General features: G+C 39.1%; 1 protein-coding gene across 7 annotated transcripts in view; it reads left to right on the forward strand.

The window, feature by feature from the left end:
- Positions 1-16113, forward strand: part of ZNF106 (zinc finger protein 106) — a 53807-nt gene that overhangs the window by 7705 nt on the left and 29989 nt on the right. For 5 of the 7 annotated variants that reach the window (XM_086321670.1, XM_086321669.1, XM_086321671.1 and 2 more), the window contains 3 exons: positions 4316-4401; positions 9380-9441; positions 15367-15564. In XM_086321670.1, the coding sequence (XP_086177796.1) occupies positions 4348-4401; positions 9380-9441; positions 15367-15564 (314 nt within the window). In that variant the 5' untranslated portion in view covers positions 4316-4347. The remainder of the gene's footprint in view (positions 1-4315; positions 4402-9379; positions 9442-15366; positions 15565-16113) is intronic. The other 2 variants (XM_086321674.1, XM_086321676.1) reach the window with 1 other exon arrangement.

A 16113-nucleotide genomic window follows, 5' to 3' on the forward strand; every position in this document is an offset into this window, starting at 1 on the left:
CTATGATCTTGGGAAACCTATATGCAGGTCAGGAAGCAACAGTTAGAACTGGACATGGAACAATGGACTGGTTCCAAATAGGAAAAGGAGTACGTCAAGGCTGTATATTGTCACCCTGCTTATTTAACTTATATGCAGAGTACATCATGAGAAATGCTGGGCTGGAAGAAGCACAAGCTGGAATCAAGATTGCCGAGAGAAATATCAATAACCTCAGATATGCAGATGATACCACCCTTACGGCAGAAAGTGAAGAGGAACTAAAAAGCCTCTTGATGAAAGTGAAAGAGGAGAGTGAAAAACTGGGCTTAAAGCTCAACATTCAGACGACTAAGATCATGGCATCTGGTCCCATCACTTCACAGGAAATAAATGGGGAAACAGTGTCAGACTTTATTTTTGGGGGCTCCAAAATCACTGCAGGTGGTGATTGCAGCCATGAAATTAAAAGACACTTACTCCTTGGAAGAAAAGTTATGACCAACCTAGATAGCATATTGAAAAGCAGAGACATTACTTTGCCAACAAAGGTCCATCTAGTCAAGGCTGTGGTTTTTCCAGTGGTCATGTATGGATGTGAGAGTTGGACTGTGAAGAAAGCTGAACGCCAAAGAATTGATGCTTTTGAACTGTGGTGTTGGAGAAGACTCTTGAGAGTCCCTTGAACTGCAAGGAGATCCAACCAGTTCATTCTAAAGGAGATCAGTCCTGGGTGTTCTTTGGAAGGAATGATGCTCAAGCTGAAACTCCAGTACTTTGGCCACCTCATGCAAAGAGTTGACTCATTGGAAAAGACTCTGATGCTGGGGGGGATTGGAGGCAGGAGGAAAAGGGGATGACAGAGGATGAGATGGCTGAATGGCATCACCGACTCAATGGATGTGAGTTTGAGTAAACTCCGGGAGATGGTGATGGACAGGGCGGCCTGGCGTGCTGTGATTCATGGGGTTGTAAAGAGTCAGACACAACTGAGCTGCTGAACTGAATTATGCTTTGACACTTAGCACTAGAGTGGTTTGTGTTAATTTTGAGATTTAGGATAAATTAGTAATATTGAAGGCATAAATAGTACTATATCTATCCATGATGGTATATTTCTTTGTTTTAATAGCTAGTTGACATTCAGCTTTCTCAAATGTTCACAATTTTATCCTACGTTTTTGTTTTGATACTTTGTTATTGAGTATAATTATTTCAGACATTCAGTAGTGGTATGGAGTGGGTTGCAATAGAAGGAAACTACTGTGTGTCAAGAGAAGTAGAGGACCTTTAGGCTTCTTTTTCATTGGTTCTTTCACCATGTTGTCTAGGGCGTTACAGATTAAATTAGGGTAGTTTATAACTTCATTACCTCACAGTTTTAAGTCCCATAAGGAACTTAAAGCCCAGAGAGGATGCCAATAACTCTATTAAATAGAGTTTGGTATTGTATGTGTGGAGAGAAAAATAAGTTTGCTTGGGGAGTGGAATTAAATTCTCAGGTAGGGCATCCTTGCAGAGATGCAGGAAGGAAGTATGATAGTGCTGGAGGGTTGTAGAGACCCTTCTGGTCTTAATCCAAACCTCATTATTTATCCAGTTATCTCTGACTCATATTTAATAACCCAAGATAATCCTGTTTGGAACAATTCAGTAAATAATTACGGAATGCCAGCAGTATGCCAGACACTGTTTTCAGTGTTAGACCTGTACTAGTGAATTAAGTATACAGTCTTTGTTCTTGTGGAACTTAATTTGTAATTGGGGATACAGAGAAAAAGATGCTTGTTTCAGGTATTTCTTGCTGTTTAACAAGCTATTGTGAAATTCCTGACTTGAAACAGTTATTTTATTGATTCTTACAATTCTTTGGGTTGAAAAGGGCTCATTTGCCTGGTTCTTTAACTGGTCTCACTTGGGATACCTCATTGGCAGCTGGACCTGGAGGGCCCAACATGACTGTCAAATGGCGCTGGTTGTTTGGGTGCTCAGCTGTGCCCTCAGTTTTTTTCCTTTTGGCCTCTCCATGTGTCTGGGTTCTAAGAGGAAGTGTTCCCATTGTGCAAAGGCCGAAGCTGCAGATTTTTTAAGGCCTGACCTCCGAAATTGCATTGTCACTTCCATTGTATTTTATTGGTCAAAACAGGTCACGGAGACGGACTCTACCTTTTGATGGGCAGTGGTGACAAAGTCACATAGCAAAAGAGAACGTGGGGTGGGGAATAATGTTGTGGCCATCTTTGGAAGCTGTCTACCATTGTACTACTGCTGCTGCTGCTGCTGCGTCATTTCAGTTGTGTCAGACTCTGTGCGACCCCATAGACGGCAGCCCACCAGGCTCCCCCATCCCTGGGATTCTCCAGGCAAGAACACTGGAGTGGGTTGCCATTTCCTTCTCCAATGCATGAAAATGAAAACTGAAAGGGAAGTCGCTCGGTCATGTCCAACTCTTTGCCTACCAGGCCTACCAGCCTACCAGGCTCCTCCGTCCATGGGATTTTCTAGGCAAGAGTCCTGGAGTGGGTTGCCATTGCCTTCTCCAATTGTACTACTAAAAAGTAAAAAATTAAGAAGGTTATTAGGGGGATAGAAGAAATGGGGGGCAGGAAGTACAATTCTATAGGAGGACAGGGAAGGCCTCCCCGATAAGGCAACTGTGAGGGAGTGATCCATGAGAACCATAAGTATATCTGAAGGAAGACTATTCCAGGCAGAGAAAACAGGACATATAGAAAGCCACAGGTGGGGAAATCCCTAGTGTGATCAAGGAACAGAAGGAAGGAGGGCAGTGTAACTTGAATGGAGCACTATAGGGAGAGTGATAGGACATGGAGTCAGAGCGTGAGAGAGAAACGGATTTTGCATCCCGTGACAAAGGACTCTGTATTTTCTATAAGTGAGACGGACATCTGTTGGAAGATTCTGAGCAGAGGAGTTAAATGACCTGACTTAAATTTTAAAAGAGTTCCACATAACTTCGTGGCAAATAGATGGGGAAACACTGGAAACAGTTCCTTTATAAATAACAGAGACTTTATTTTGGGGGGCTCCAAAATCACTGCAGATGGTGACTGCAGCCATGAAATTAATAGCTTGCTCCTTGGAAGAAAAGCTATGACCAACCTAGACAGTATATTAAAAAGCAGAGACATTACTTTGCCAGCAAAGGTCCATCTAGTCAAAGCTATGGTTTTTCCAGTAGTCATGTATGGATGTGAGAGTTGGACCATAAAGAAAGCTGAGTGCCGAACAACTGATGCTTTTGAACTGTGGTGTTGGAGAAGACTCCTCAGAGTCCCTTGGACTGCAAGGAGATCAAACCAATTAATCCTAAAGAAAATCAGTCCTGACTGTTCATTGGAAAGTCTGATGCTGAAGCTGAAACTCCAGTCCTTTGGCCATCTGATGCAAAGAACTGACTCATTGGAAAAGCCCCTGATGCTGGGAAGGATTGAAGGCAGGAGGCGAAGGGGACGAGAGAGGATGAGATGGTTGGATGGCATCACCGACTCAGTGAACATGAGTTTGAGCAAACTCCGAGAGTTGATGATGGACAGGGAAGCCTGGTGTGCTGCAGTCCATGGGGTCACAGAGAGTCAGACACGAGTGAGTGACTGAACTGAACTGAAAATCTTTGGTTGCTGATTTGAGAATAGATCATTATGAGGATAGACAAAAGTGAAAATAGAGAGTCAGGTCATCCATGCTGTCCTCCAGGGAATCTTCCCAATCCAGGGATGAAACCCAGGTCTCCCACATTGCAGGCAGATACTTTACCATCTGAGCCACCAGGGAAGCCCAAGAATACTGGAGTGGGTAGCCTATCCCTTCTTCAGGGGAACTTCCCAACCCAGGAGCTGAACTGGGGTCTCCTGCATTGCAGGCAGTTTCTTTACCAGCTGAGCTACCAGGGAAGCCCTAAGTGATCTAACTTAAATTTTAAAATCCCATTCTGAGAATCTTTGATTCCTGCTTTGAGAATGGATCGTGAGAGTATAGACAAGAGTGGAAATAGGGAGTCAGGTCAGTGGACTGGTGCCATGGGAGGTGATGAATGTGCTGAGCTGTGAGGAGTGGCTAGATTTTGGATGTACTTCAAGATGGGACCGGCAGGATTGGGTGAATATGGGATGAGAAGGTGGGATCCAGGATGGCTCCCAAAGTTTTTGCCCTGGGGTCCTGTAGCATTGTAATTTTCATCTACCAAGATGGGTAGACTGGGGTAGGAGCAGGGTGGAGGTGAGGGAGATGCAGGACTTGTATTTTGGGCTATGTTAAGATGAAACTCAAGACATCTGGGAAGAAAATGTTACTAAATGTTACTTCCTCATTGCAGGTGTGACGTTGAGTGCTTCAGATCTGGTCACTATGGTACGAGAACGAAAATGCATATTGTGCCACATTGTGTACAGCTCAAAAAAGGTAATCATAGAAGAGAGAGAATCTGAGGCTTTTATGACTGATCATTTTTTCAGAGACACCATGTGGAATTTATAGATGAGTAAATGCTTTTAACAACATCTCGTTTATGCTTCTTTCCTAAACCTTAGTCTTATTTCACTGGTTTCTTTCTCTACTGCCTTATGAAGACAGTAACTATATTATTAAACCTCTACATGGAATTTGAAGATACTCAACAGTATGATAAAGAGAAATTCATCTAGTAACCAGTTACAGAGAAAATACATTAAAATTCATGCTGAGATTGTAACAGCTTTCTGATTAGCTAAGGGAATGGCATGGATTTGTAGCCTGTGAGTTCTCTGCCTGTGCTTGTGGGAAGCACAGCACAGCAGCAGTGGTTCTAACTATATCGTCAGACATCCACAAGGTGGGGATGTTGCTCAAAGAAAAACACTGTTTTAAAAACTAAAAGAATTTACCTGTGCTTTAAGGAAATTGTCTGCAATTTGTCTCATATTTTGCCGCCCCCCGCCACCCCCTGCCTCTTGTTTTGCTTTCCAAGAATTCATCTAGCTTAAATACTGAAGAACTTTCCCTCTATGCTTTTAAGATGTTCTTGATTGCCATTGGATATACAGAGAACTAGGAAAGTTATCATGAGTGAGGTTAGCCAGGCAAGTCTGAGTGAAAGATGTTTGGGAGTGAAATGGCTTACAAGAAATGGAGAAGAGGCATTTTAGGTGGAAGAAAAATACAAAGATTCAGCGGTAGAATGGAGTATAACAGCTCTAGGAATAGGTAAAAAGGCTTATCTGACTAAAACAGTTTCATCCTGGAAATAATAGGACTACAATTTAATTTATAAATTAAGTGAAGATAGTTGATAAACAGTGTTGATTGCCCCACTGAGAAGTTTGATTGTGATCCATTTAGTAGGCTGGGTGAAGAATTTTTTTCTTTTTCCCTATTTAGGATTTCAATTAGTGTTGGGAAAATCAGCTGAGATTTTTAAATCATGTTTAGTAATATACTTGCTCCCTTTACAAATGTAAAAGAACTGCTTTTCTAATTTTAAAAATTTAGACCAGGTTTACTCAAATTTTCAATGAATAAAAAATTTTTATGCCTACTTCACTTCATGGCAAATAGATGGGGAAACAGTTGAAACAGTGGCTGACTTTATTTTTCTGGGTCCAAAATCACTGCAGATGGTGATTGCAGCCAGGAAATTAAAAGACACTTACTCCTTGAAAGGCAAGTTATGACCAACCTAGACAGCATATTAAAAAGGAGAGACATTACTTTGCCAACAAAGGTCCATCTAGTCAAGGCTATGGTTTTTCCAGTAGTCATGTATGGATGTGAGAGTTGGACTACAGAGAAAGCTGAGTGCCGAAGAATTGATGCTTTTGAACTGTGGTGTTGGAGAAGACTCCTGAGAGTCCCCTGAACTACAAGGAGATCCAAGCAGTCCATCCTAAAGATCAGTCCTGAGTGTTCATTGGAAGGACTGATGTTGAAGCTGAAACTCCAATACTTTGGCCACCTGATGCAAAGAGCTGACTCATTTGAAAATACCCTGATGCTGGGAAAGATTGAGGGCAGGAGGAGAAGGGCACAACAGAGGATAAGATGGTTGGATGGCATCACCGACTCAATGAACATGGGTTTGGGTAGACTCTGGGAGTTGGTGATGGGAGGCCTGGCGTGCTGTGGTTCATGGGGTCACAGAAAGTTGGACACGACTGAGCAACTGAACTGACTGACTGATGCCTACTTTTAGATTAGAGGGAGAAGGGAAGATGAGAAGATGTGAGATGGATAGGCAGCTACTCAGAGGTGTGGTGTCAGGCTTGTGTGGAGTCTGTGGCCTATCTTGTTATATCTCACAACTTTTCTATTTTAAGTCTTTTTGGCATTTCTTCTACTCTGGATTAAAACATGTTTTGTCTCTTCATATTTTTCCATGGGTCATAATAAATAAGAGCTGAGTAGTTAAATCTCCTGCCTTAGGGAAAGCCAACAGTAGTTTTTTTAAGCAAGGGAATGGCATGATTTAAATGTTAAGATATTTAAATGTTAAGAAGTTAATGGGTAAACTGAAAGGGATAAACTCAGAGAGATTAAGAACAACTTATGTTGATGTACTTTCCTCTAGTTTCCCAAACTATTATAGTATTACCATGGTTGCTCCAGGTGGCTCAGTGATAAGAATCAGCCTGCCAATGCAGGAGACACAGGTTCGATCCCTGGGTTGGGAAGATCCCCTGGAGGAAGAAATGGCAACCCACTCTAGTATTCTGAGCGGAAAATACCAGACAGAGAAGCCTGGCGGGCTACAGTCCATGGGGTTGCAAAAGAGTCAGACTTAGCACCCACACACACATGATTGCTCCAAATACACTCAGGAGGAGAAAAGAATCTAGGGTTACTGTATGTTACATCCCTGAGTATCCAGATGTTTCTTAGCTTATGAAAGTCTGAGAAGCCCCGGAATTTAAAAATATTTTTGTGTTACTCATGTTTTCCAAATTTGTTCAACCCAAAATCCCAGCCCCCGACTTCCTCCTCCTTTTAAAAACATACACTGATAAGAGGAACTAAATAGAAGCTTGGTACATCTGCAGGTATGCATTTGGAGCTGTGTCTGTAGGTATTTCCCAGTTATTTTGAAAACTCAAGTTGTCTCATTATTTGCATTCTTTGCTTGGAGCAGGATGGGCGAGGATTTCACATGTAAATTCAGAAACAGATTATTGAAGTATTCTAGACAATCAAAAGTTACGTTAAGGACCTCCCTGGCCTCCAGTGGTTGAGACTCTGTGGTTCCACTGCAGAGGGCAGGGGTTCCATCCCTGATCAGTGAACTAAGATCCCATAAGCCATGTGTCATAGCCAAAAAAAAAACGTCTCCTTAAAACTAGTTTTGAATGATAACATGTTTTATTACTGAAATAGAATATAGAATTGGTTTTTACATCAGTGAGAATAACCCATTTCAATTAATACTCTTTTGGTTAGGAATGGTTTCATTGCAAGAAACAGACCCACTTAAATATCGCTCAAGAAACAGACCCACTTAAATATCGCTCAAGAAAAGGAGATTTGTCTTATGTTTAGTCTAAGGAAAAATTGAACAAGAGAAAACAGAAACTGAACAGCAAGAAGCATAGGGATTAGAGCAGATGTTGTATATTGTTCTTGGATTTGTTCATTCTCTATCCTGTCACTAAATCCACTCAGTTTGCAGCTCTTTAATTGTTCATTCTGGTTAATGGCAGTCAGTTGTAGCTAGCATGTAATGGCCAATCTTGTGTAAAAGTATCCCCTCTGGATAAAGCATTTGTAGCGATAGGAAGGGAATGGTGATCGTCTTCAATAAGATTGCCATTTAAAGGAAGTGTTTTGAATCACAACACTGTATATCACTGTATATAGATAACTTACAGAATAGTTGTACATTTTTCACAAATGAACTGTATATAATAAAAATATCTCAATGCACTAGGTGGCATGATCTTTGAAACATTGGCTTTGTTGTCATATCTGCCAGAGTTTGACTCCTAGTTTCACCACTTGATAATCTGACTCTGCAAGGGCACGGCTGAATATTTTCACATTTATCCTTTTAATGCCTAGCTTTGTACTTAACACCTGAGAAGCACTTGATAAATATTTGGTGAATAAACAAGTTAGCTTCTCTGTATCCTTGTGTCGTTATGACGTTAATAATCCTACCTTAGCAGTGTTTTGTGGTTCAAGTGAAAAAATGTTTGAGACACTTAGCACAGGGCAGAGTTAATAGTAATATTCAACCTGTATGTGTGTATTAGTCACTCACACATGTCCGGCTCTTTGGGACCCCATGGACTCAAGCCCACCAGCCTCCTCTGTCCGTGGAATTCTCTGGGCAGGAATACTGTGAAAAGTGAAGTAAAGTCACTCAGTCGTGTCTGACTCTTTGTGACCCCATGGATACTAGGCTCCTCCGTCCTGGAAGGAATACTGTAGTGGGTTACAATTCCCTTCTCCAGGGGATCTTTGTGACCCAGGGATCAAACCCAGGTCTTGCACACTGCAGGAGGATTCTTTACCATCTGAGCCAGTTTTATATTTGTAAACAGCCATTCTCTAATTATGACATACTGGCTATATATATATTTTGTGTGACAGAGAGACCGACATTTACAACTTTGAGTTTTTTGAGGTGTGTGAGTGTGTGTGTCACACTTGCACATTTAAATGGAAACTCTTGGCATAGATTTTGTTTCCTTCCCAGTGGGATGGGGATGGGGGGAGGAATCTAGTACATTCTCAAACTTTTCATTGGAACCAAACACATCAGTTGTTGTAGGCAAGGGAGTGGGTAGTGAAAATGAAGCCATGATAGAACTTCTGTGTTCAAGGCATTTTTAAAATCTTGATCTACCATAGGAAAATTCCCTTATGTCTGTAACTTCTGTCTAGAATTGATGTATCCATCTGTTCATTCAGCTGATATTAATAACTGTATGTCAGGCCCTGGCCAAGACATGGATAAGAATTGTACCATACTCTTGTGAAACTGTCAGTTGAGTGGGGAAAGAGAGTATGAAGAAAAGTAGCCAAGTAGTTGAGAAGTTATGTGATTTCAGGCATTTTTGTTGTTGTTTTTTTAATAAACTTAAGTAAATACTTTGTAAGGGATAGAATTCTACCTATTTGTTTATTATTTAGTCTTTTGCCTCCTAAATACAATAAACTTTCTAACCTTTTTGGAAAGCCACTTAAATAGGTCTTTTAAAATTATTGCTTTATTTAAAAATAAAATATGTCAAAAACAGGCTAAAGAGTTACTTAATAAGGAACTGTTTTCAGTATTGAATTGTGAATAGAAACCACAAACAGCACTTTAACACAAGGAGCTTGAGCCCTGATTGTTGATTGAATAGGACAGAGAAATTTTTTTCTCCAAAGCAGTCCCCCTTAGTTTAATCTGCTTTCTTTAATTTTGAAGGAGATGGATGAACACATGCGGAGCATGTTGCATCACAGGGAACTTGAGAACCTGAAGGGCAGGTATGGAACCTTTCTCTTCCATAAACTTGTGGATGTGGGGGAATCTGAGGGCCTGTTTATTTTATAGTAATGCTTCAAAAATGAATATTATCTTATGGCCTTGAACTGTCTTTTGGAATTAACAATAGGTACAATAGCTTTTTGTTTTGTTTTGTTTCATTCAAAAAGGATAAATTGTTGTACATCTCAAATGTGTAGAATTCATAGCAACTTTGGCAAATAGATTTGACAAAGGTGGGTGGGGATGAGCTACTTCTGTCATTAGTAAGCTTTCTCATTCCTGCACACCAGCTTTGCAGCTAGGGCATTTCATATTATTGCCTAAGCAGCTTGCAAATTATCACATGCCATAAACCTTTACTGGTTGTTGGAATAGTCTGAGAAGTCCAAAGTCTGCTAAATAGCACTGAATCTCATTAGTATAAATAAAATCCATGTATAAACCTGTATTTAAGAATGCTGTTTTGTGAATTAAAGCTTGAGATGTTTAAGGAAATTAAGATATTAAGGTAACATGTATGTATATTCCATGTCTTTTTTCCCAACTAAGTTTCCTTTTTTTGATGTTTTGAATGTATGTGAATTTTAAGTTTGGAGACAGTATAGAACAGAGAAACTTTGGAAAACAGAAATATGAATTATACCTTAGTCCATGAATAATGGTTACAGACTTTGATCAAGATGCCAACCTAGGTCATTTGGAATTATCTGTATTTTAAGTAATATAGTTTTAGGTTGTATGGGCAAATTAATATGTTATTGAACTTTCAGCATCTGTTTAGCATGTAAGAGGAATTTTTCTGTGGTCTCTGTCCCTTACTGTGAAGTTTAGGTCTTCACAGCAGTGTAAAAGAGGTGTTCAGGCTTCTTGCCCTCTGAGATGGCCACACTCTGTGGAGTATGTTTCTCTCTAACAAACCCACTTCTTACCTATCAAAAAAAAAAAAAAGATATTCACTCAGATTTAGTGTGGAGAACCCTTATAATATCTTGAACATATATGATCTTTAATTCATTATCATAGGAACCTATGAAATACAGTCAACCTTTGATTACCTATCTGTGGGTTGTCTTAATTATTTGATCCCATTTCCCATAGACTTCCTTCAGGAATTCACCTTTTTCTAGGCTACTCAGTGACCTGTATTGTGTTATGAAATGAAATAAAACAAATGAGGCCAGTAAGTCTAATCATTAGGAGAGAAGCCCATTTTTTTCTAAGAGGAATGCCTTGTTTTATTAAAAAATCACCAATCAGCTAATTAAAACATTTAAAACTTTTTGATAGCTTAAAATTCATGTTCATAGTCAATACAGAATCATGAAGAGTAAAGAAGGTAGAGGCCCTTTCACTCCCTCCCCATCTTCCTACTCCAATCTTAGAGGAAAGTCAACAGTGTAGTATATACCCTATCCAAACCTCTCCTCTGCATGTAGACAGATTTATATCCATATGTTCACACTCGTGTACATATGTTTTGATTTTGTTTTGTCTTATTAATAGAACTGAACTACATGCCATATACGTATCGTTCTGTAACTTGTTCCACTCTCCTCCCACTTGTCAATGTAGTTGTGCCATGGAGATTTTGTCTACTGTTTACAGTTATTTGGAACATAGTCAAATAATAAAGAAATAAGCATTTGAAGCCTCTGAACTGACAATATTAATGTCAGCATTAGCACCCAAACTCATTTGGAGGAGGACACTTTGGTACTTAATTTACTCATATTTTAGATACGGTGCTATCAGGTTTGGAAGCAGGTTTGGTATGGTTTTCTGGCCAGTAACAAATTATAAGGGAGAAGGCAAGTAGGTAGCCAGGAAAAACAGCTGGCAAAGCTATAAAAAAACAACAGAATCTCAAACATCATTTACTGACTTGGGACATTTATTATCATAACAAATAGTCATCACTATTTTGTACAAAAGGGACAAATAGTTATCAGTCATCTTTTTTCTTCCTGTCCTCAGTTTGTGATTATTTCCTCGGGATTTCATGTTTAAGAATTGGCTTTCTGATGTTAAGTATCACTTAATTTTTGGTTGTGATCTGATTAAGAAATGTAAAGTGAAAGTTGCTCAGTTGTGTCTGACTCTTTGCGACCCCATGGACTATACAGTCCACAGAATTCTCCAGGCCAGAATACTGGAATGGGTAGTCTTTCTCTTCTCCAGGGGATCTTCCCAAACCAGGGATCGAACCCAGGTCTCCTGCATTGCGGGCGGATTCTTTACCAGCTGAGCCGTACACAGAAAGGTAAAGAGCATATTATTTACATTTTGAATGCTGGCTAGCTGAGAAGTGAGTACCTTATTTGGTTCACAATTGGAGACATCTGGAACATTTCCCTGTTTTTTCCTAATGTACTTGTTCAGTTATATGGCCTGTAAGTAGTTTCTACAGATAGATACTATTAAAATGGCACAAACCTTAATTTATCAACCAGCTGTTGTGGTATAGATAGAGCAAGCTTAATAAAGAGGCGCTTATGGATAGAATATCTGAAGGCTTTGCCTTTCACATATGAGAGGAAATTGTGTGGTAACAGGATGTAGCTAATTTGGGCCCTCTGTTAAACACTCTGAGGAAAACTATTGCCTTTATTAGTCAGGAAGTACGGAGAAGGCAATGGCACCCCACTCCAGTACTCTTGCCTGGAAAATCCCAGGGACCGGGGAGCCTGGTGGGCTGCCGTCTCTGGGGTCGCACAGAGTCGGACACGACTGAAGTGACTTAGCAGCAGCAGCAGTCAGGAAGTACATCAGTACTTTTTTCCCAACAATTACTTTATATATTATACGAAGTAGTATTTTAACTGTTTATTGATAAAGAATTGGAAAATAGCATTGTTAAAATGTTATTTGCTATTAACTTTAAAGAGCATGTGATTTTCCAGACACCCTATTTGGAAGCACGAATACATATTGTAATTAATATGCTTAACCTCAGACACATTGGAATTTTCACGAGATGTGGTCATTCTGTCCTATTCTTTCCCTGTATAAATGTAAATTCTTTCTTTTCTCTATAAAGTTTCTTGTAAAGTTTATCTTAAAAAAGGAAAAAATCCCCAGAAACTTGATTTCATTTGTAAGAAAAATGTTAGAGATTTCTGTGTTCTGATAAATCATTTTTAGTGTTAACTTTATGTTGCTCTTACTGCTATACAAATCTGGGTAGGATCTTGAGGTATTTTTCTCTCATGTAGCTTCAGAATTATGGTTAATACACTTTCTGGCAATGAAAGCAAAAATGTTTTAAATATCTGTGTTTGAGTATTTGATGCATATCTAACGTATAATTGTGCTTTGGAAATTGTGAATTAGGTTTGTGGTTATGAATATTTATTTTTAAGAGTTAATTACTGTCTACATTCCTTAATAAGTTAAAAAGTCAGTGTGGTCTTCCAATTATGTCTTTTAAAGAAGGATATTGATGGTTTGGACATATGAAAAATTCTCTGCAGGAATTCCTTGGCAGTGTAGTGGTTAGGACTCAGGGCTTCCACTGCAGGGGGCATGGGTTCCATCCCTGGTCAGGGACCTAAGATCTTGCAAGCTGTAAGGCACAGCTCCCCCCGTTGCGCCCCCCCCCCAAAAAAAAAACCCTCTGTATTTTAGAAGTAAGGAAAAAAATCAGGGTTTTTATTTAAGAATACCTTTTAGAAAGAAGTCCCTGGTACTGCAATATACAGTTTAGTGTTATATAAATTTTTAGGTGGAAAAGTGGACTAAAAACACATTCCAATTGTAGAGAGATTAAAGCCCAAAAGATTTTCTAACCAGAAAATTGAGTTGATCTGAGTTGTTATTATAGGGGAAATTATGTATTCTAAATTTGTTACAGTCTTCAGATTGTTCTGGGCTTCCCTGGTGGCTCAGAGGTTAAAACATCTGCCTGGAATGCAGGAGACCCAGGCTCGATCCCTGGGTGGGGAAGATCCCCTGGAGAAGGAACTGGCAACCCACTCCAGTACTCTTGCCTGGAGAATCCCATGGAGGGAGGAGCCTGGTAGGCTCCAGTCCATGGGGTCGCAAAGAGCCGGACACGACTGAGTGACTTCACTTCACTTCACTTCAGATTGTTCTGATACTGCCCTTTGGGGATAGATTTATATTTATATATTCATTTTAAAGTTCGTTCTTTGTTGCTGTGAGAAAAGGCTTGCTTTTTGTTACAAGTTAACATTCATGAACTACCATAATCTTCGTTGCTTGAGAGATGAGTGTGGTAAACTGGAGAAAGTTGAGGTTTTTCTTTTTTTAAAGTATATAATTGTGTTAAGTACAGTGGAAAACTCTCTGAAAATAATATATTTAAGTTCCTGGAGAATTAGAAGGAATTAGTATATAGATATTCAGGGTAATTCGAGGAATCTGGTCAGAACTCATTAAAATGAATGTTAGCATCCTAGACTATTTTACATCCAGAGCATTTAAGTTACAAAGTCAAAAAAATAAAACAGAAGCTTACGAATTTTCTCCATTTTTCTGAGATGTTTTTCATGATAGGTACAGAGTGAAAAAACAGTGGGGTTTTTTTTTGTTTTAATTTATTTGGCATAGTTTATTTGTAATTTGTCACCATTAACCATATACTTAGTTTGTTGCCTGGAATTTAGTAGTTGCTCGATAAGTTGTTTTTTCTTTTTTTTTAAATGAATGTTCAGATGGTCTGTGACAGAAACCATCTTCTAGTAAATGAGGGGCTTTATTTTGAGGGTCTCTTCTGGTTAGCTGAATTCTGCCCATGTATGGATGGATATGAGGGGAAAGATGAAGCAGAGTTGTGTGTGTGTGTCTGTGTCTATCTTATTAAAGACAACACGTCTTTTTGTGTATATGTTTGTGTATTTTTATAGAATGGCATAGGAAGTGCAAAAATATCACTAGTATTAACCCAAGACAAATGATACAGAGATAAGCCAATTTGGATTATTGAGTGGACATTACTGTCTATTCATTACACATGTACCCATGGTGTTCTGATGTTTCTCATAGTGACTGCATGGATAGCTGAGCTGATTAAGGAACTCAAGAAGCTAAAAATGCAGTTAAATTATTCATCTACTGCAGCTCTGGTCATTGATTCAAGACTTTGGCTTCTTAAACTGGCCACATATGAGATACATTATTAAGTATGTAAAGTAAAAGAAGAAAAACCCTGCTCAATTATCTTTCTTAACTGAGAACCTGATTTTACATCTCTCTAAATGGTGTTCTTTTCTGAAACCTGAGAAAAACCATTTGCCTAGCACAGCTGTTAACTTCCTACAACTGAAATGCTTTCCATTCCCTTTAAAATAAACCCTTCTGAAGCAGAATGTGGATCACATGTATCATCGAGACCAAAAAAGTTTGCTGAGACTACTCCTATCATTTGTCCTGGAGTCCGGAATCTTCACATTCCAGGCAGAGCTCCAGCTGTTCCGATTTAGTTACTAGGCTGTGATTGGCTCTGCCTCCTACTCTTTTCCCCACCCCTTACTTTTCACTGGGAGAAAGCTTTTGAGCCAGAGATTAAATGTGAGCTCTGTCACCAGGATTTCTGAGTGCAGTTGGCATCATGGGTGTGCTCCAGAGCAACTTCTGTTTGCTCTGAGCCCCCTGCCCTGCCTCCCCTTTCACCACGTTTCCTCTGGCAAGGTTTTAAGTACAGCAATTCAAGAAGATTTCTCCTAAACTATATTATTCTGAAGTGTATTGCCTCTTGATTGCTGGAAAAGAATCTTTAATTCATTTCAAAAGTAACTTATGAACAAACTTATTAAAAGTGATGAAAGGAGCATTGAGATTGATTAGCACTAATTTTTCACTGTGCCAAAGTGTGCAGTGTCTTTCAGAGGAAACTATAACAGATCTGGTGAGTGTGCCATGCCAGTGGGGAGCATTGAATGTCCCTCATCTCCCTCTTTCCCTAGGGACAGTAGTCATGAGTGCCGAGTGTGCGGGGTTACAGAAGTAGGTCTTTCTGCATATGCAAAGCACATTTCTGGCCAGTTGCACAAAGATAATGTTGACGCCCAGGAAAGAGAAGATGATGGAAAGGAAGAAGAAGAGGAAGATTATTTTGACAAGGAACTCATTCAGTTAATAAAACAAAGGAAAGAACAAAGTCGGTGAGTAATAATTTGATATTTTTAAAAGCCTATGTGAAACCATGTAGGAGAGAATACATTTTCCATTTCCATTCTTTTCAGCTGGTGGCATTCAGCTTTATCTTTTTTAAAATTTAATTTAATTTTTAATTGATTTGCAATGTTGTGTCACAGATTTACCTTAAAGTTTACCTTGAAGTTGCCATCTTAATCTTAAAAGGCAATGGAATGCTTGCTTGAACTACTGTATTAACTCCTTAAAAAAAAAAAAACCTCAGTATTGACCCTATCTAAAAACTAGCCATAGCTGTTACATATCTGAAATTTTTACCATGCTGATAACTATGTTTAGAATTGTTTATATTAGTTCCAATTTGCGGAGGGGGTACCAATAAATTCATGTTCATGAATTTTCTAGTGGAAAGATATTAGTAAATAAGTTTCATTTGAATATATTATATAGCATTTCTTATTTCATTCCTTAGGAAAAAATTGTTTTACCTAATGTGAATTAACATGGTGCTTCTACTAAGTTTGATTTATCCTTTTGTTATTAATTTCTGCAGTAAA

The sequence above is a fragment of the Bos grunniens genome, chromosome 10 (assembly GCF_055505025.1).
Source record: "Bos grunniens cultivar Pamir isolate PY7600 chromosome 10, Bosgru_T2T1.0, whole genome shotgun sequence".
In the NCBI taxonomy this organism is placed as follows: Eukaryota; Metazoa; Chordata; class Mammalia; order Artiodactyla; family Bovidae; genus Bos; species Bos grunniens.